This window comes from Dryas octopetala, chromosome 2, assembly GCF_963921425.1.
Source record: "Dryas octopetala chromosome 2, drDryOcto1.1, whole genome shotgun sequence".
Taxonomy (NCBI): domain Eukaryota; kingdom Viridiplantae; phylum Streptophyta; class Magnoliopsida; order Rosales; family Rosaceae; genus Dryas; species Dryas octopetala.
This window is the reverse complement of record NC_141367.1, coordinates 23,113,296-23,134,549: the sequence shown is the minus strand read 5'-3', so window position 1 is coordinate 23,134,549 and position 21,254 is coordinate 23,113,296. Positions and strand designations below refer to the sequence as shown.

Below are 21,254 nucleotides of genomic sequence, written 5' to 3'. Positions count from 1 at the left end.
CCCCTTTCTTTTGGGTTGAATATGCTTTCTCACACTGGGGTTTGGCTTTGGCCAAGTCAAATATCCACCTTATGCTGAAGGTAAAGCGTGGGCAAATTCAAGTAACTTAAATTGAAAATGATTAATAAGTAAAAAATTGATCACCTGATGGAGACCTCAATTGACCCTAACAGTTAATGGAGGGTCATTAACTTATTAATGACCAAATGACCAAATGAATTGGCAAAAAAAAAAATGACTAACTGAGAAAAAATGATCATATGACTGATAGGTGATCTGAGTCCCTCACAATTTAAATTTCACATTATTTCAGTTTGTGTGCTGGATATAACAATCCTCAAATTAAGAATTTATGTTTCGGAAATGTTTTCTTGGCAAATGTTCTAGCGACATAGTAACATTACTTTGTTGATTATTGACTGAATATGAAGTTTAGATCCATGATCTATTAAGAAAACACTACCCTTATTTGTTGATGTATAAAAAATTTAATGAAATGGCTGAGCCTTCATCTTTTTTCTAATACCAATAAATGAAAAGTTAAATTGATGTATATAGTATGAGCATTACACAATGGGTATACAGTATAATACAATTGCATCCTGCCTGTGATCCTTAAAAGAAAGGCTGGGCCAACCAAGACTTTATATACGTCCACACTCCACAGCAAAATGGGGGTTAAAAACGCAGTCATTCACCAACATTCCAAAGTTGACCTTATTAATGAGGGGTTAAAAACGCAGTCATTCATCAACATTCCAAAGTTGACCTTATTTTGCTTCCCCAAAAAATTGACCTAATTTTGGAAACACCTCCCTGAAAATCTATTATCATATTCCTACCAAAACTCTCCAACTCTCAAGCCATCATCAATATAAGCCTTATGTATGGTGCATAGCCCACTGGCCCCACAAGGCTCCACTCCAATTTCCAAAACCAACCCCAACAAGCAAAAAGGCAATCTCTCCCTACCCAAACAATTTGAGGGCAAATCTGTACTTTCGATAAAAACAATTTTATCTGGCAGAGATTTTACAGAGTTTATAATAAAGAAAGGAATGGGAATAGGAATAGAAATAGGAATGGCATAGCATAATCATAATGTTGATAGAGTTCAAATGGAACTGGGAAAACGGCATTACCGGTAGGAGGGAATAGACAAAAAGCCAAAACGCCAGCCAAAGAAATTCCGCTAAATTCAGCAAAGACCCCTCTTAACCATCCATTTCTTCGTCTTTCATGTACCACCCAGATACAGATTCTCCACTATTTCACTCTCTCTCTCTCTCTCTCCGATCCGCTCTTGCTCTTTCTTGCTTGTGCTTTTTTCGCTTTTGCTTTGCAAGGTCACACCTTGCACTCCCTCTCTTACTATACAAACCCATCACTCTTTTTACGTTATATAGCAGTGGTGACATTCTGGGTTTGTTTTCATTGCTCTTCTGGGCACCTCGTTGTTGAAGACAAACAAGGTGAGGTGGGTTTTGAATCACAGCTCTGTTTGTTCTGTTTTTGTATGGTAATGTATGAATATATTCTGTGTTTTATCACTATGGTATTGTTTTTCTTATTTCTTAGTTTTTTATCCAGTTTTAGCTTTTTTTTTTTTGGTTCTTCACGGGCCCGGGTTGTTGTGTTTGGTTAAAACTATATTTGCTATGTTTCTGAATCACGAGTCAGTATGTATCTGAAGGTAGTATTGTTTTCTTTGATTGAATTTGCTTGTATTTCCCCTTGTTGGTTTCTATTGCGTTTGAAAAGACTCACTTTCACTTTTGAACCTTATATATAGCAAAGTAAATCTTTATATGTAGTTATGAGGATAAAACGTGCATCCACATGTAGGGATTACCATATATCTGTTTTTATTTGTAATCAATTTATTATCTTCTAATTGCCATGAGCTCCAAGCCTAGTTTTTTGGCATAACCATTCCTCAATTTTTTTCAAAGGAGACCCAAGGGGAGGTTCGAAATCTGATTTTGGGTGTAGGTTAAATGCTCTCAATCATTAGAGTTACAAGCCCCGTAAGCTCCAAGTTTAGTTGATCATCTCAATTTAATTCGTTTAAATTTTGTTTTCTTGTGATGAATATGCATCTAAATGTTTAGCATTGGTCACTGAAGTTGGAAATCTACACATTCTTGTGGCTTACAAGCACACAAAATTTTCCTTTCAGTCTTTCACTCTCTCTAACACATCCACACAAAGACAGTTTTTTATCATCATCATCATCGTTGGATAAGAGAATTTGGAGTTAAGAAGCCCTGTTATAACTATTCTGTTTTTGTTGTTAATATTTATCTGATTTTAAGTGTTCCTATGTTATACCATTAAATACTATAACAATGGTCTTTGGAAAAGATTAGATTCAATTATCAGTTCATGATATTTGAAAGAAAATTTGCTATTTCTGCAATAAATATGAGCAGATCAATTCCAAGTTGCTTACAAATGTTTGAGTCTCTGAATAACCAAGATGTTTGTAAGCTTTCAGCTGTAGGTCATGCAAGGAGAAACTATGATTAAACCCGAAGGAGAACTTAAAGTAAGCTTTGGCTATCAATGCAATAGCAACAGAGGCAGTTCTTGTGAGGATTCCAATGGATATGAAATCCTGCCTGAACTCCGAAGGAACAGTAGTTTCTCTTGCTTGTCTGGTGCTGCCTTAAGTGCCAATGCCACTCTAGCAAACACAAATATCTGCAATGGTTTGATTGGGGCAGAAATACTTCCTAGTTGGGACTCCCCTAATTCATTTCGTAGGGTTCCTTCTTCACCAAGGTTGGATATATTATCATCTTCGCTTCAGAGCAGTATGTCAAACTTAAGCTGCAGTCCATCTACACCTGAGTCTGATTCTTACTTGTTGAAATCCTCAAGTCCTCCTTCCAGAAGTGAAGGTTTTCTTAATGCCATGGAAGTGCAAGTTGCAGGTGGAGCTGCTGGTGAAGACAGGGTTCAAGCCGTCTGTTCTGAAGAAAATGGGTGGCTCTATTGTGCAATTTATGATGGCTTTAATGGAAGAGACGCAGCTGATTTCCTGGCTGGGACACTGTATGAAACCATCGTATTTTACTTTAATTTATTAGACTGGGAATCAAATCAGGAATCCATCGAAGGTTCTGGTGGTCTAGATTTAGATGGCTCCCTTTCATATATAGAAGATGACAGCCATACAATTAACGAAGAAAGATTTTCATCCAGAATTTACACAGAGAAGGATTCTAGTGTTGGCAATATCTCCAAGAATGCTCCATTTACAAAAGTAAAAGCTTCAACTGATTCATTTAGGCATGGTGTGCTTGATAGCCTCCAACGTGCTCTTAGTCAGGCCGAGAATGATTTTCTGTACATGGTTGAGCAGGAAATGGAGAATCGCCCTGATTTGGTTTCTGTTGGATCATGTGTTTTAGTTGTGCTTCTTCATGGGAAGGATTTGTATACAGTTAATTTAGGTGACAGCCGAGCTGTGTTGGCAACATATGGTGAGGGTGATATCATGAATGGGAGTAGAAGACTAAAAGCCATCCAGCTCACTGATAGTCATACGGTTGATGACGAAGCTGAAAGAACACGAGTTGTGTGTGATCATCCTGATGATCCCATGACCATTGTGGCTGGAAAAGTAAAAGGGAAATTGAAGGTCACTCGAGCTTTTGGAGTTGGTTACTTGAAAAAGGTGGTTATAATCTCTTACTTTTTTTGGCTATTCAATATCATTAGTTGATAAAATCTTGAATTTTAAGGGGGGGAATAAAGGGAAAGGGTTCTGAATTCTGATGAGAAAAGAAGAACTATGCTGTTTACCTGATTTTTAAATAATTATGTGAATTATAGGTTGGCATATATGTAAGTGACAACACCAGATAGGGTATAAAGAAATCCTTTTGATCAAATCTTTCAATTGGTTAATTACTGATTTTAATTTCCTTTTTACTTTCATGCAGAAAAAGCTGAATGATGCATTGATGGGAATTCTTCAAGTTCGTAACCTTATAAGCCCACCATATGTTTCCACCAAACCATCATTGAATGTGCATAGAATATCAAAATCTGATTGCTTTGTCATAGTTGGGAGTGATGGTTTGTTTGACTTCTTTACCAATGACGAGGCAGTAAAGCTTGTCCATTCCTATATCTTGAGCAACCCCTCTGGTGATCCAGCTAAGTTTCTGCTGGAACAGCTTGTAGTAAGAGCAGCCAATTGTGCAGGTAGACTTTTTGATGTCATGTGGAGATTTTCTTGTCATTCCATTCAAATCACTTGCAAGTTGCTTCTTTGTATCCTTTTGGGTATTAAAACACAAAAAAATGTATAACTAACCTTCAATCTGATTAACCAAGATAGACAAGCAATAGATTATTTTAGAGAAGGCTTCTGTGTAAAACATTCTATGCTTACCCTTCATGTTATGTGCTCTTGTTTCTGGTTTTCCTTTTCGCTGTTTTGAAACCCTGCTTCTATGGCCTATGTGGTATAGTTACTACACAGCCTTTTGCATTTGTGAAAAGATAACAGATCTTTCATTTTGAAATAAGTTGTTTCAGTTTTGATGGTGTATGTTAACTTTTCACATAATGTCTCCCTCTACATTGTATGAGGAATATACTTTTGGGGAATGCTTGAACAAAATATTAAAACGTCTCCATATTTTTGTTGCAGGTTTCAGTATGGAAGAATTAATGAATATTCCAGCAGGAAGGAGGAGGAAGTATCATGATGATGTAACTGTAATAGTGGTTATTCTTGGTACAAATCAGCGGACTACAAAGGCATCAACTTGCGTGTAAGGATTTTTTGGTGGTGTAGTAGTATAATTTTTATGTTTTGCATTCTAGTTTTAGGTGTCAAATTGTATATAGTGGATGTCAGATATACTTGCTCCCGATCTATGTAAATGTTTTATCATTATCCATTTTTGTTAAACAAAAACTGCTTGATTGCATTCATCCGCATATTACTGATCTTTAGTCATGAATCTAGTTGCTCACAAAACTTGCAATTACTCTCAATAAACTAAATAATTTTAATGTGCAATATTGTCATGCTTTTTAAGATTATAAGATTCATCTCCCTTATGAATGGTGTACAATCTTGGTTGTGTGCTGCCTTTTTTATGTCAATGAGATCCCATTTGTTCTCTTAATATCCTCTCACTGTTGATATCAGCCTCTCACACTTCTGAAAGTGGAACCACTGTTGATACATGCTTATTCTTCTTCATTTTTAAAAAAAAAATTTTGGCTTTTCTGCTCCCTAGTTGATTTATTCTTACAAGAATTTTAGGTTCACAAGAAAACGATGCACTTCATGATCAAGTGTAATGCTTCATATTCTTGATTTTAGATTTTTGTCAGTGACCAAAATATATAGAACTGTGGTAGACAGGATAAGCCCCTTAGGAAATTAGCAAATATGAGTTGTTTTAAACCTTAAATAGAAAACAAATTTACTAAAAATGGATGGTAATGTCTTTCCACTAGGAATTGGTGGACCCCCATATTAAGTTTTGTGCCAAAAAAGGGTGGCCTTCATTTAACATGAGAAGTACTGCAAGCAAAAAGTTGTCTTTCATATACTCTTATCATTCAATCATATCATATCAACTATGTATGCATGAACGGTCCAGTTTATGGCTTCATTTCCAGCCAAAGTCAAAGTCCTTATCTTTTGCTAATACTTCATTATGTCAAAAGAAGAATGTTTTCTAGCAGATATTGAGGAATAAATATCATATGGTGAGAAGTCTGTGGGGGATATAAATGAGCTAATCTACTTAGTTGTGAGCTTGTGATGTTCTCTTTTGACCTGAGCTTTAGAATGTCAAATGGAGTTTCAGAGGAACCCAAAGGGAACCGAATTATTCTTTCCAAATTTTTCAAAGAGGAACCGCGGGCAGTGAATATTCTACACTGCCAAAAGTTGAACTGAATAAAAGAGAAAAATGTTCCTGTTGTTGAGTAGACATAAGAGGCTACTATTATACTTCACTGTTTGAATTTTTGGTATATATACTGTACTTGACACTGAATTTTGTCCTCTCATATTAAACATGAAATTAATCAAGGACTTGTAGCTCTTACATGTTTTCTTAAATCTTAAACCTTCACCATAACAATTGATGAAGTTTTCTCCCTTTTATTCAATCAATGACTAGTCTCAGAATTGCTCTTTTAAAAGCAATGAATATCTATTTTTCAACTAATAGATCGTATATGAAACACATACTTATATGCGATGGGTATGAAAAACAGCACATGCAAGCATTATTCTCAAAGTTATATCTTAGTAAAGCATCCATTCACTAACCTTACAAGACTAACATGATGTTGATGGAGATCAACAAAAACCCTAATTGTTCCTCTTTAATCAAATCCCATTCCCTCCTCTTGGGATTGCATTTTACAAAACTATGCCTCTTCCATGCACTACAACCGGTTCTATTCTAGCCTTTTAGCCTTGTCCTTAATTGTCAAACTCCCATTTAGACTTCAACCAGGCAAGACTCAAATCACATGATGAAACACCCATTCGCATTTTCATCACTGAAGATATGCAAAGGATCCACACACGTTGCTTTCACCCGATCAACCTCTTGATGATTCGTTGCACACGTGTACGGTGCTGATGGAACATAACAATAATAAGGAGGGTGGTAATCTAGCGGATACGGGTATGAGATCTGACGTGTACGGCCGGGATAATGTGGGCCAGCACCTTGGGTCACTCTCACTCTTCTGCCTCCATTCAGCTCCACCGCCGGAGACCGTTGGCCGCCGGGAGACTTCTCCGGCAAAGTTTGACCAATCTTTGACTTTTTGCATTCTTGACCCTCACTTGCATTATTTTCCTCACACGCTTTGATCTCTTCACGATTCTCATTGCTGTGAGCTTGTGGGTCTCTCGGTTTGTCCTTGTTCTTCGTCTTCACGGACTTGTTCTCTTTTGCCGTGAGATTTTCCGGCCAAACCTCGGCGTGTTTGCCTGTTTTTAGCATCAGCTTCTTGATGAGGGTCTGAACGTCGACGTCTCCAGTGACTGTAACTCTGCCTTGCTGTGGGTCAATAGCTGTGGTGTAAACACCTGCAAATAGAATTAAAAGGCAATTCTTTTAGCAACTCTGTTTCATATTCCACATTTTCTCGGGAACCAAACGGAAAAGATTTTCCTTTTAGCTCACTACCATCAATTCGTTGCAGAACTTTTTCGACCTTCTTCTTGCAACCTTCACAGTTGATAGAAACTTTCAAGACCCATGTCTGAAAAAAACAGAGAACTTATAAAACAGTAACTAACAAAGCTAGAGAAACAACAACACTACTCATGCATGCATCCAAACAAAAAAGAAGAAGAAGCAAAAACAGAACAATAAAATGAAGAAGAAGAGATGGGTATGCATGTTTATGTAACAGTGAGGGGTATACCTGATATTTGAGTGTAACTGAGGCTGCTCCAGCTGACACTGTTGAAGCCATCAGATCAAAGAGAGAGCAACATTTACCAGATCGAACTTAAAAGAAGGGGGAGGTCAAAGTAAAAAACACTGACGAGGATGATCACTTTTTGAAGAGGTTTGGATCAGGAAAAGGTGCGAAAGATAAAAGAGGATGAATGTGAGTGAGACTTGAGAGTGTAAAAATTCGACCAAAAAAAAAAAAGAGAGTGTAAATTAATGGCCGAGCATGTACTCTAAGGAGCAAAGCTAGAGCACAGCTATCAAAATATTATCAGTAAAAATGACATAAAGATTAAAGGTACTGCTTATCTCTCCTCAAGGAAAATGCTGTATGTTGCCATAATCGATCTATTACATGATTTATAATGGAAACTGGTACTAATAAGATGTCTTAATCATAGTTACCAAAACGATGTCATTTTCCCCAAATCAATCACATATATAGTTACATTTTCAGTATAATAATTGACCATTGATTTTAATGTGAAACCCAAATCAATTTATTAGATCATAGTGATTTATTATTATTTTTTTAATGAAACAATATTGAAGTTGGAGGAAAATGCTCTTAGCTGTTAAAACTACAAGCCTGAAATAAGGAATTCGGGCTTAGAATTCCTTATATATATGATTCTGAGTTTGAACTCAGAGTTACAACTACTAGACTTACAAGTGTCTCGTATTAATTTATTACCTTATATATTATGATTCTATTTTGCCCATGCCTTGTGGACCACATGCACTAATGTCAAGGCTGCATGGTGGAAGATATGCATTAATTCTTGATATTCAGTTCAATTTCATGCTTACTCTTCTGACTTCCCTTGTCATTTTCCCCTAATCTTATTTGGGAGATTTTATTTATTTTTTTTGGGTCAAATTATTATTATTATTATTATTTTGTCAAATTATTTGGGAATTTTAAATCTATAAACCTGCATTTTTCTTTCTTTTTATAATGTCTGCAGTAAGAGGAAAGCTAGCTAGCTAGTTCGGTACTTTGTGGCAGATCTTAATCCGTTGCTTCCCAAGGACATTGAATTCAAGTTGGGGCCAATCCCTCATACTCTCAGTTGTCCACCACCAACCACAACCCAAAAAAACCAATAGGAATAAATAAAAAGGAAAAGGCTAGAAATTTATTTAATTTGGACTGGCGGGAGTACCAAGAGATAAGGCAACAAATATGAATCCAAAATATAAGGTAATGTTCTTTTGCCAATTAGTGAACTTCACCACACATTCAGTATATTAAAAGAACATCTTCATGAGAAAAAGAACCCACTTTTGAGTTTTGACTAATAAATGGGAACTTCCCAATATCAAATTCTACGTTTCCTTCATCAGCACTTAACGTAACTGAGGACATGGACAATTCGTCTTCAGTCATAGAGAAAAGAGAATTGACTCAGAAGAAAGCTACATGCCTTCAATTTCATTTTCGTGGAACCAACCAAACTTTTTCCATAGTTGTAGTACAGGAACTGTTGAGAGGGAGAGAGAGCAGAGCAGAGCACAGCTTATATAGAGCTGTTGAAGTCTTTAAGGTATTGCCAACAACCCCCCATTCCTCTCTTAAGGGAAGAGGAATCCTTGGAAAATGTAGTGTTTCTGAACGTGGCTCACATCATTACGACAACACCATGCATGAATTAATGGTGAAAGACATTTACAAGTCACAATGATAACACATTAAGAGAGAAACTTTCCAATTACAGAAGTAAGGGATAACTTGATATTTCAAAAACAAAACTTTTTTTTTTGAAATTGGATAAACTTATATGTAATATAATGCAGCATAAAAACATAGATGTTATTGGCTGTTGCAAAGAAGTTTTTTCCAACAATGCCATGAATGGGATGATATGAAAATGTTACAAATCCCATTAAGATCAATTGCACCACCCCCAACAACCACCCTATTGAGTGTTGACCCAAGAGTCAAAGCCTCCATGATGATGTGGCAGTCTGCTAGGGTTCACTTGCAGTTGACCAACTGCATGTGGTGCTGCTCAAGTACCGGAGCATAGCAAAGAAAAGAACCATATTCGTTTTTTTATTTTTTTAACGAGAACAATAATCTAACTTCCGCTATGACTCTATGAGTGAGGATTCAGGAGAGGAGAGTAAGAGTCCAACTCTATCCATGAGTGTGGAATAAGTGTCCTACCATAAGATCTATAATCTCGATGAAGATAACAATATTCTATAACAAGAAAGGGAAATTAAAGCATTTTTGCATTTTGATCCAATTACAACACTGATACCCCAAATCAAAAAGCACTTATTAACCATGATATGGTAGTATACTAGTATGGACTGTATGGTACATGAATGAAAGTTCTATTGGAACCCCACGATCTGTTTATTACAGCCAGCTGTGTACATATCGCACACAGAATGTTGAATCAATATTGATTTTGTTAAGAATTACTAAAACAAAAAAAGTAACCATCTCAGATTCTCACATCGACTGTATATAGGCAATGGAAATCCACAAAATGGAAGTAGAAGAAAAGCTGCATAGAAAGCTGCTTAAATTGAGGATACTAGGCAAAATTCCACATAATTTGATTCATAAGAGAGTTGTACAGTATGCAAGACAACAAGGGTGTGGCCAATTCTAACTAAACAAACACAACAGATACTGAATCACGAAGATCCACTTTTCCTTCAGGAATAAACATAAGCCGTGCATGCTCTGGGGTAAAGCCCATCTAGCTTTCAGTTTCTTTAGCATCATCCTCCTTGGATGAAGCCTTTGATTCTTTCTCATCATTTCCTTCAATCTTAGCATCATTCTCCTTGGATGAAACCTCTTTGTCATCATTTCCTTCAACCTTAGCATCGTCCTCCTTGGATGAAACATTTGATTCTTTATCTTCGGTTTCTTTTCTATCTCCTGAGACATCCTGCAGCTGCAGAAATTAATCAAATGTTAATCCAGCTCTTAGTCATTTCGATCTTGACTCAGAATACATTACTAGGAACAATCTGAAGACGCCCATAGGATGCGTATGAGAACATACCCCCAAGTTTCTAAGACTGGTAGTAACATCATCCTGCTGCTGCTGAAGAGTGGTCCTCAGTTCTTGAAATTCCTAGTTTTGTTTCAATAAATTAATTTAAGACAGCGATCAATTTCAAAATGAATTTGGAGAAATGTTTCTGGAGCACCACTTACCGATCGAAGTTGATCCACTTCAGTGTTGAGTGATTTCTTGAGTTCTGAAAGTTCCTGTATTAAGCAAGATAACATTGCATCAAGAGTTGCACATGTTTGACACTCACAGTATGAATGAAGTTTCGGCACCAACCATAAGAAAAAAATTCAATAAACCAAAACTAACAGGGAAAATAGAAATTATTCATGTTTGGTAATCAATTGCAAGGGTTGTCACCTGAAGATAATTTTAATTCCAAGTTGAATAGACAACCCAATTTCTATATCTTGGCCATTTCAGTCACCTTCTATACATGTCGAAACAAAGCCATGTCTATGCATATAATTATGTCATATTCAGAAATATATTATTGTAGATATCAAGTATCCTGTATTCATGGCAAACATCAATGAGTGGGGTTTTGTCCAAGTTTCACTACGGACATAAGTGTTCTGAACAGGTGTCCCAACCCAAGTGACAATGGCTAACCAACCTGAATTTTTTTTATAAATGCAAACTATCCTTCACTCAAGGCTTTGATTTAGCGTTCCGAAAAAATACCTAAATGAATCAACTTTCTAACTAGATCATCTTATCATCACATAATTAAGAATTACACAGATCATGCCAAATGCCAAAGAACAAGCACCCAAATCTTACATTAATCACTTTATGAGCAAAAACATCTCATCCCACCAAGATGAACAATAGATTGCAATACCGGAACCAGAATCCAAATGCATGCTATTTAAGTGTGTGGCAAGTTATATAAACACTTACATCGCGGTAGACCTTAACTTGGGTGTCCAACTTTGACCTCCAACTTCGCAAATCCTAATCACCCAAACAAGCAAAGAAACAAATAAGCAAATTGGGCACAGACACCACTCTATAATCAGAGTTTTTTTTTTTTTTTTTCTAAAAACAGTAAGAAGAGAAAGTATTACTGCCATTCTCACCTTCTTCAACCCTTGAATTCTATCAAGCAGCTCCGACCTCGATTCATTCAACTCCTAATAACAAACATAACATTGTGGACAGTATTAAGAGGAGTATATATAAATATTGTTCCCAGGTTCTTGATAAATGTTAAACCTAAAGTAATCAGCCTTTTGTAAATATTCCCAGCACCGAAACAGAATAACATCAAGCATAAAAATAGAAAATACTTTAAAAAGAGCAAAAATATACCGCAATTTTGGAGCCAATGGGGGTCAGATTCTCCTTTGTCTGCAATCACAGAAATTTCAAGTTCACAAACATATTCAAATTAAAAAAAAATAAAGAAAAATTGGTTACAATAGAGGAAGAGGAGCGTACGGATGATGAGAGTGGTGGCTGGACCGGGAGAGGAGGAGTAGAGGAATCGGAGTTGGCCATTTGAGATTTGAGAGGGATTGATTGATCGACGATTTGTGGGTTTGAATTGGGGTTTTGGGTTTGTCTTTTGGTGAGAGACAGTGGAGGAGAGAGAGGCAGAGGGAGGAACACAAACAAGTTCAAATTTTGAATTTCGAGTGTTGTGTTGTTGGATAGGACTGTAGGAGAGTTGGGCGGGCGACTTCGTAATTGCCGCAGGAAATGTAATCTACTGCTCACTGCTCACTCTTTTACTGTTTCACTCTTCTTTCCACGCGCCGATGCAAGCCGGGGCGGGACATCATGCGTGCTTTTTCTCACTTTTTTTTTTTTAATTAATTATTTACACGGTTACACCCTTCAAATTCGAGTCATTCTTCATTTTGCACTGTGCTCTTCAAACTTTTACAATGAAAGCTCTAATGTTAGTTTGTCTTTCAATTCACACCCTCCCTTAGTTTGACCACTTTTTTTTAGTTATTATCTGTTTAAGTGGAAGTTATGGAACTCAAGTTTCTTATGTGGCAAGTGACGATGTGTCCCTCTTGATTTTCTATGGGTTATGTGCAATACAAAATGATATGCGAGAATAATTCGGGCAAGAAATGAGTATTTGATTTTATGAAAATGCCCTTAACAAAAACTAAGGTAGACGCCTCGTCACATGCTTCTACGTAAGAAAACATGTGAGTCTTATAGCTTCCACATAAGCAAATAACGGTTCAAAGGATGGTCAAACACGACCAAAGTAAAAGAGGGCAGAAATTGGAAAATAGACCTAACTTTAGAACATTGTAGAGTTTTGAAGGTTATGTTTACTCACTTTCTACAATCGGAACTATAAATCTCATTTATTCATATCCGAATTCACTTGACGTCTCATTTATTTCCAATAAATAAAATGGTAACATAAATACTTACACAACATTTAGTGAACAAATTTAATAATTGGTATATTAATGTTTGTCATACGACACATTATCACATCATGTAATAACTATAATTTCTTTGAAAGAAAGAGTTTGTATGAAAATTTAACTGTGATTGCAAAATGGAAAGTATTAAGTGATGAGAGTAAATGATAGTTAGTTGGTAATTACTATGAAATTTTCAAGCTTGTCTACGGAAAATGACTTGCATTTTTCACAACGACCATATGTATATAAGATTCTCTATCTAATAGTAAAACTTGTATGTATGTTGTGAGTAATATTTTCTTCTGATATAATCTGACAACATAACAATATAAACTGCAGAAGTGGAGTATATATATAGTCAAGAATAACATAATTATCAATCAATGATTCAGAATTATAGTTTCACAACATGATAAGTTTTGCTGTAAATGGGCTGACCAGCTATGATTTGGGGTTGAGTTTTTGGGCTGCACCAATCTTGAGTCTACAAGCTGCTTCAAAATAATTGCTTGGGGGTTGCCAGGCCCAAGTTCCCTTCTGACTTTGTGTTGTTCAGTGTATGACTAATGACTGTTTTGATTCATTCTCTGATTAAATGAACCAAAAAAAAAAAAACTTTGATTCATTTATGAAAACCAATGAGCCAACACAATGACACACACAGACACAGAGCACACTTTATAAAGAAGCTAAGTGCCAGTGGACTTATCAATCAACTTATTTCATGGCATTTGACCAAAAAAAGAAAAACTTAATTCCTGGCAAGTTAGCAATGTGGCTTTCTGCTTTAAAAGGCTGCATAGCCTGCACCTACTACTGCACAGCTCTACCAAAATAAAGTCTGACCATCAACCAAAATTTAATAAATTTCAAAGTTGAGGGAAAAACAGCACTAACTAGCAGCTAGCTTTCCGTCTATTTGCACAACTTTTTTTTTTTTTTTTTGTACATCTTTTTGTAAAAAATAAATCAAAAATCAAAGGAAAAGACACACTCACCCCTCACCCAACACACCCCTGAAAAAAAAAAAAACACCCCTTGGTCGGAAAAAAAAAAGAACACCCTTGAAAAAAAAAACATACCCGAACGCAGCCCTCCCTCCACCAAGCCCCAGCCCCATCGCACCTTCCCTCCAGCCCCGACCCAGCCCACCTCCTTCCCCTCCACCCAGCCCGACCTCTTCCATCCCCTCCACCAAGCCCCAACCCCGTCGCACCCTCCCTCCAGCCCCGACCCAGCCCACCTCCTTCCCCTCCACCCAGCCCGACCTCCTCCCACCCCTCCACCAAGCACCAGCCCTGTCGCACCCTCCCTCCAGCCCCGACCTAGCCCACTTCCTTCCCCTCCACCCAGCCCGACCTCCTCCCTCCCCTCCACCCAGCCCCGGTCCCATCGCACCCGCTCCCACCCAACCCCGTCGCACCCTCCCTCTAGCCTCAACCCACCCGGCCACCTCCCTCTAGGTTCGGCGGATATATGCCGAATGGTTTGTGGGTGTTCGGCGGGTGGTTGTCGAACGGTTTGTGGGTGTTCGGCGGGTGGCTGTCGAATGGTTTGTGGGTGTTCGGTGGATGGCTGCCGAAGGAAACTCAAATTTTCGGCAAACCAGTGCCGAACGAAGGAGAAAGCAGAGAGAGAAAGGGAGGGAGGGAGGAGAGAAGAGGAGGAGGTTGGGGGCTTCGTGGGTGCTGCTTGTGGTGGTCGGGTGAGGGAGGGAGGGGGCTGGGTCGGTGGGTCGGGGCTGGAGGGAAGGTGCGACGGGGCTGAAGCTTGGTGGAGGAAGGGCTGCGTGGGTGGGTGTGGTCGGGTGAGGGAGATGAAGGGAGGTGTGTGTGGTCGGGTGAGGGAGATGAATGGGGGGTGTGTGTGGCTGGGTGTGTGTTTTTTTTGTCTGTTGATGGGGTGTGCAAAAGAGAAAAAATGGTGTTGGTTTTTGGGTGTGAGAAGGATAAATGTGTCTTTTTTTTTTAAATTTTTTTTTAATAAAAGGGTGTGCAAAAAGAAAAAAAAAAGGTGTGCAAATAGCAGTCCTATTTTATTAATCAGTACCATTTTTTTTGTTTGTTTTCCCAGAAATACCCTCCCTTTGAGACCACCATCAGGCATCATCAATCCATCATGATTTGTTCATATGCGCCTTCCAGGGGCATTTTCGCCATTCTAAATCTATACCAGTCAAAGCCAGTATCATTAAAGGTACTTTAAGACTTTTAAGTCCACCCCAAATCATTTTCTAACATCTTTAATCGTTTATCACTTTATCATTAGATTACAACATCGGCGCCAAAATAGAATCTCTGTCCACTAATAAAGTTTGTGACCACGGTTTATAGGCTTATAGCTTTAATTTTTACCTGCCTGAAAAAAAATTTATACGGGGCTTTATTCATTTTCTCCGTTGAATATGCTTAATTAAAAAAAATACCGTTATATTTACCAAATTTATTTTCATTTATTGATAGTTTTAGAGAGATTTAGAGTTTAATCTATTTTATGAGTCTTTCTTAAACTAAGAGCAGTAGTGATTTAAGATTTTTAATTAAGTTTTTTTATTTTTCTTCTTTGATGATTTTATAGTAGGTTTTAACTCCAAAATTTTGAGCTTTCGTCCAAAATCTCGAAGTTAAAACCTAACATGCAGTCTTTATAAAGCCCATTATACACCCTAAGAGAGGAAATACCTTTCAAATCAGAGAAGGACTTTATTATGAATTAAAATGATTTTCTTATAAATTAAAATGACTTTATTATAAATTAAAATAATTTTTTTATAAATTTTAAAATAGAAAATTAGAATTAAATACCAAATCTTAATAATTTTTTGGTATACCATGAAGACTATATAATATTTCAATTGAAATACCAAATTTAAATGTAGTTTTTTAAATTATGTCACAAACATGTTGGCCCATTTGATTTGAGCATTTTCCATTTGACATTTTGTCATTTGACCAACATATGATGGGTGTTAGTGAAAATTTATAAAGTTTTGACAAAATTGCCCTTGAGGCTTTTATATTATATTGAAATTTGCTAATGTAATCTCAATTTCATATTAAGTTGTGACTGTACAACACTCACAACTTCAAATTTAGTTGTGACTGAACGACAGTCATATCTAAGTTGTGAGACAGTCACAGTTAAGTTATAACTTAATTAAATTTTTTTTAGAAAAATTATACTACAATATAGTATAAATAGAGGTCAAAATAATATTTTTACTCAAAATAATACATAGTATAGTGGTATGAGTTGTCTTTTTCAATTTACCAAAACAGTCACATTTAAGTTATAATTGGATTGATTTTTTTTTTAATACAATATAGTATAAATTAATGTAATATTTGTGATTTAATTTTTTTTTATTTTATTGTAGTGGCATGTGATGTAATATTTGTAAATTCTAATAGCTTTTACTTTATTATTTTGTTTGACTTTTCAACTAGTACCTAATCTAAAATGCTATTTAATTTTAGTACTTAAACTAAAAAGTTATTAAAATTTAATAGTTAAAATCAATGAACCTATTTTAAAACACTTTCGATCTCCATCTAAAACTACTTTCTAAAATACTTAAATCTAATTATCTCTAGCTTTTATCTGAATGGATGTGACAGTTTTTTCATTTATTCAAACTAAGTTTAATCTAGATGCCATTTACTTTTAATGAGTATAATATTGATATACATACAAACACATTATTTCATTGTTTGGCAAATAAATCTACTTACCTTAAGATTATTATCAAATCAAAAGAATCTCCAATGATTGTGACTTTTATTTCATCTAACGTTGATTTGTCGAGCATGTGTTTTATTGTGAATGTCACACATGATAAAAAAATTTGTAAACTGGCTATACCACATTATCATATTAATATGGTACAATTAACCACTAAAAAAACCACCACATTATTGAAATTAAAAAGAAGTTTTTTAATCCAATACACACCCCGTATTGCAATTTCAAAATTAAACTTCAAATATTTTTGTTTATTTTACTATAATTCTCAAATCTCAAGTATCATGCCCTTGCGTGTGCAAAGATGAATGTGAGATGAGAGTGCATGGATGGAAACCAAGTAAATATGGAGTTAAGTGAGTTACCATATTACTTTAAGTTGTTTAGATAAAAGTAAAAAAAGTTATTTTTAGTTTGTACTCTACTGTCTTAATTGCTTAAGAAGGAGCGTTAAGTGTAATGAATAATGTATCTGAAGAAACCCAAAAGTAAAGTCTTACTTAGTAGTAAAGGCACAAGGAAGGAACAAACCGACCAGAGCTTAGAATTTGCTAAACGTACAAACCACCACAACTAAACTCCTCCTCGATCTCCTGCTTAATTTGTCTGCTTCCATCTTCCTCTCTCCCACCTCGGAGCTGACTCAGTTCGAGCCAAATGAGTCAGGAATCGTTCATATACAGCTTCGTGGCCAGAGGCACAATGATCTTGGCCGAGTACACCGAGTTCACCGGCAACTTCCCAGCGATTGCGGCTCAGTGCCTCCAGAGACTGCCTTCTTCCAACAACAAGTTCACCTACAACTGCGACCACCACACCTTCAATTTTCTCGTCGAGGATGGCTACGGTACGTTGTTCAATTCGATTCGATCCCACCACACTCCAACTACTTTGAATTGCATGTGGAATACTTGGATCTAGTCTGAAACTGTGCAATATGGTTATGTATCATCTGCTTGTGTTTGCTTTGTAGCTGAAACTCGAAAAACACCCAACTTTTTGAACTGGGTTTTGCTTGATTTTCTGAGCTTCTCATGGATTTTGGTTGTTTAGCTGTTTGTTTGGAGAGAAAACCGCTGAATCAAGACAGAAATTCGAATTCTGACTCTTATTAATTTCTCGAGTTGTTTTGGTTTGGGACCATTTAAAAAGACTTGTTTTTAGCTCAATTTAGTAGGCTTGGAAATTAGCTCACTTTTGGCGACTAGCGCTCATCTTTTTTCCCAAGTAATTATATACGCTCTTCCGTGTTTAGATACTGGAGATTCAACTCGTATTTTGAGTAATTTATTCCACTTTTAAGAGAAGAAAGCCATATATGTTAATGTTATTTACTGTAAATTTATATCACAGATTCACAGTAATTCAACTCATTTTTGTTCATTTAGTACTAGAATATGTACCCCTGCATTACGCCATGCATTTCATTTGGGCACAACCTTGAATTTACCACTGAATGCCTTACTGAGTTTTAAGTCCCTCACCTCCCTAGAACTAAGTAAAAAAAATAAAAAATATCAGTTCTAACTTCTAACCTCAGGATTACCTGCAAGCAGTGGCAGATTTAGATGAGGGGGAGTGAAGGGAATCGCTCCCACTCAACATTCTGTTAACCCATTAAATGGGCCAGCAGTTCCTTGTTGCTTTGCTATTTTCCTTAAAGGTGGGGGGCTAAGTTGCTTGCCGAAATGCCTCAAAGAGATTAAGGCAGGGGCAACTGGGCAAGCAAAGAAAGCTGGTGTGTGAGGGGTATGCATCGCCCCCACAAAAAAAAAAAAAGAATTATTTGATCTACCACTGCCTGTGAGTTCACCTAAACAAAGAACAAACACATTAATTTTGTTAAACAAGTCCTGGGAGTGAGCCATTTTGACAGCTATATGTTTGTTTCTATGATGTTTTATGCATTAACGCGTAGCATACAAATGTTTCATTCAATAAATGCTTTATATAATTTTCAAGTATATTAAGTGTAAAACTGATTAATATATGCTCAAGACAGAGGGATTAAACTTTCAATATGAAATGGTTATCACTCAACTTAGTAATACAATCTGTTATGCTCTGTTGTCTGCTGTATGCATCTGTGTGTGTGTGTGTGTGTCCAAATCAAAGCACTTTCAATCCATAAGTTTTAGTGCGGAAATTTCTGTGGGTCAAACCTCATATCCAGTGGTTTATGGAATTTGCAGCATACTGTGTTGTTGCCAAAGATTCTGTTGGAAAACAGATATCTATTGCATTTTTAGAACGGATGAAAGCCGACTTTAGAACAAGATATGGGGGTGGAAAAGCAGATACGGCTGTTGCAAAAAGTCTTAATAAGGAATTCGGGTATGTTCATTCTTGATATAATTTATGTGATTATGCGTAAGTATCTCTATGCTTTTTATGACAATTTTCTTCCCAAATGTTTAACTGAGATGGGTTTGAAATTACAGACCAATAATGAAAGAGCACATGAAGTATATAATTGATCATGCAGAAGAGATTGAAAAGCTATTGAAAGTGAAGGCGCAAGTTTCAGAAGTTAAGAGTATAATGTTAGAGAATATTGACAAGGTAAATCAACCATGATGACTATGTGGTTTCTGTTTTCAAATATAATGCCATATGTGCAATTTTTAAGTATGAAATTTACTGATTTTCCATCTGCATCTACACAGGATTTTTGTTTTTTGTTTTTATTTACTTTTTCTGCTAACTTATACATAGGTCTAATTAGTGATATCGCTATTAGGAATTTGTTCTTCGTTGTTTCTTTGGTTTACAAGATTAGAATAAACATAAACCATTAAATCCAAAGGCCAGAGACTCAGGTGCTGTAACAGGAAATGCTTTCGCCTGGAGGTAAATTTGCAAACTGAGGATTTAGTTAATTAAGGGGGGCAAACTAAGTAGCCCTATGTTCCTAGCATTAAGTATGAATTCACATTGTAATTAAATTTCTTCAGTACTTGACAAGAAAAGTTTGCAGGTCATTGTTTCTTTTACTAGGCCAGATTGGAGTCCATATTAATATCTTACAAAAATGGTTTCTCATTCTTTAAACAGCCATAATTGAGTACAAATTGGGACTCTTGATTCTTCATCCAAATAAGCAGAAAGAGATTCCTGTCAACTTTGACCAGCTCTTTTGCTTGGACAATGTCTTCATTCTAGTCCGGGATAGTCCAGAACCAACATGTTGCATGTGTAAGAGTTTCTGCAGAGAGAATCGAATGTATATGCTATTTCTCATTCAACATAATGAAGCTTTTAAGCCCCTGTTATATACAATCTGTCCAGCTCAACAAACAAAACCAATCCATAACTAAAGACTAACAGCCTGTGCTAACGCATTGATCTGGTACTCCTAATCTCATTAGAGTGCATAGAACCCTTTTGTCTTTCAGCATGTATCAACCTTGCTTTCTTCAGTTAAAGTTTTTGCATCACTTTGGAGGCGTCTTTCATCCATATCACTTTATTATTCCAATTAACCAGATTATAGAAGTTTGATTTCATGTTTAATCCACCTATGCATGCTTTTCAGGCTATTGATAGAGGGGAAAACCTGACTGTTCTGGTGGACAAGACCGAAAACCTTCGTTCTCAGGTAAGCGGAGGCAAAGCAACCCTACCCTTTTATCCTATCAATCTGTGGACAAGACCGAAAACCTTCGTTCTCAGTTAGGGACATAACAACATTGTTTGTTGCACTTTTCAGGCCCAAGAGTACAAAAGTAAAGGGACACAAATCCGAAGGAAGATGTGGTATCAAAACATGAAGATAAAGTTGGTCGTTCTTGCAATATTGTTACTTCTGGTCTTGGTAATCTGGCTTTCTATTTGTCATGGATTTGACTGCACGAACTAGTAGAGTAATTAGTCACAGAGCATTGCGCTCAAATTATACCATACATGAGCTCAATTCAACAGATTGTGCTGAAAAGGGTTTTTGGTTTTCGGGTGCTGGGGAGAGAGGAGATATTATCAAATTGTTCATTATGTTTCTAGATTTTATTTTGATATAGTAACAATGCCAACAAGGTTTTGGTAATTTATTTTTTTCATTGAAAGACTCACATGATTGCTTAGATCAGAACATCCTTCATATGTGCCAAAAGAAAAATTTATGAAGATGCTATACAATTCAATTCAATCTTTTCTTTTCAATTTTCGACAACAAAAAAAAAAAAAAATCTTTTCAATTCACTTATATGGGGTCGGTTTTGCATGGCTCTACATGATAAGCAAGTAAAGTTGGATTGTAGTCCTTGAAATGCCAAACCCATATTGTATGAGAGTGAAGGCTTCACATCCCAGTACCGAAGCCTATCAGTTGCTGCAGGTTCTAACTATCTGACTAGGCCCAATGGTACGACTAAACAAGAGAAAAAATATGTGTGGAAGAAAAGGCTATTTAATTTAAATCATGAATAGGTTTTTTAAAAAATTGCAAATTATTGTGACATAGCAAATTGATAATGTATTGGGTCATAAGTCACTTAGCAAATATATGTAACTGCATAGTTCTATATATAGTCATAAGTCACATAGCAAATTGATAATGTATAGGGTCATAAGCCACATATCATCAAAATATTATATAGATTTTGATACATATTTAA

At 36.3% G+C, this 21,254-nt stretch overlaps 4 protein-coding genes across 5 annotated transcripts; 2 read left to right on the top strand and 2 right to left on the bottom strand.

Moving 5' to 3' along the window:
• Positions 1–1,113: 1,113 nt before the first annotated feature.
• Positions 1,114–4,917, top strand: LOC147294294 (Protein phosphatase 2C family protein). Of its 2 annotated transcripts, none has more exons than XM_086234350.1 (4): positions 1,114–1,477; positions 2,498–3,682; positions 3,951–4,215; positions 4,667–4,917. In XM_086234350.1, exons 2-4 carry the CDS (start codon positions 2,507–2,509, stop codon positions 4,792–4,794), a joined length of 1,569 nt encoding a protein of 522 aa, XP_086090476.1. In that variant the 5' UTR covers positions 1,114–1,477; positions 2,498–2,506; the 3' UTR covers positions 4,795–4,917. The 2 variants fall into 2 exon arrangements, with proteins under 2 accessions (XP_086090476.1, XP_086090475.1); XM_086234349.1 differs by having other exon boundaries at positions 1,115–1,472.
• Positions 4,918–6,515: 1,598 nt separating this feature from the next.
• Positions 6,516–7,488, bottom strand: LOC147294293 (uncharacterized). Its single transcript, XM_086231183.1, has 3 exons — positions 7,429–7,488; positions 7,188–7,263; positions 6,516–7,087 (listed from the first exon to the last, which is right to left on the bottom strand). Exons 1-3 carry the CDS (start codon positions 7,477–7,479, stop codon positions 6,516–6,518), a joined length of 699 nt encoding a protein of 232 aa, XP_086087309.1. The 5' UTR covers positions 7,480–7,488.
• Positions 7,489–9,787: 2,299 nt separating this feature from the next.
• LOC147294292 (uveal autoantigen with coiled-coil/ankyrin) lies at positions 9,788–12,240 on the bottom strand. Its single transcript, XM_086233680.1, has 7 exons — positions 11,945–12,240; positions 11,816–11,854; positions 11,584–11,637; positions 11,405–11,458; positions 10,645–10,698; positions 10,490–10,561; positions 9,788–10,378 (listed from the first exon to the last, which is right to left on the bottom strand). Exons 1-7 carry the CDS (start codon positions 12,002–12,004, stop codon positions 10,178–10,180), a joined length of 534 nt encoding a protein of 177 aa, XP_086089806.1. The 5' UTR covers positions 12,005–12,240; the 3' UTR covers positions 9,788–10,177.
• Positions 12,241–17,128: 4,888 nt separating this feature from the next.
• On the top strand, positions 17,129–20,785 carry VAMP724 (vesicle-associated membrane protein 724). Its single transcript, XM_086230649.1, has 5 exons — positions 17,129–17,488; positions 18,834–18,975; positions 19,083–19,203; positions 20,177–20,239; positions 20,351–20,785. The coding sequence occupies exons 1-5, from the start codon at positions 17,299–17,301 to the stop codon at positions 20,498–20,500; spliced, it is 666 nt and encodes a 221-aa protein (XP_086086775.1). The 5' UTR covers positions 17,129–17,298; the 3' UTR covers positions 20,501–20,785.
• The last annotated feature ends 469 nt before the right edge of the window (positions 20,786–21,254 follow it).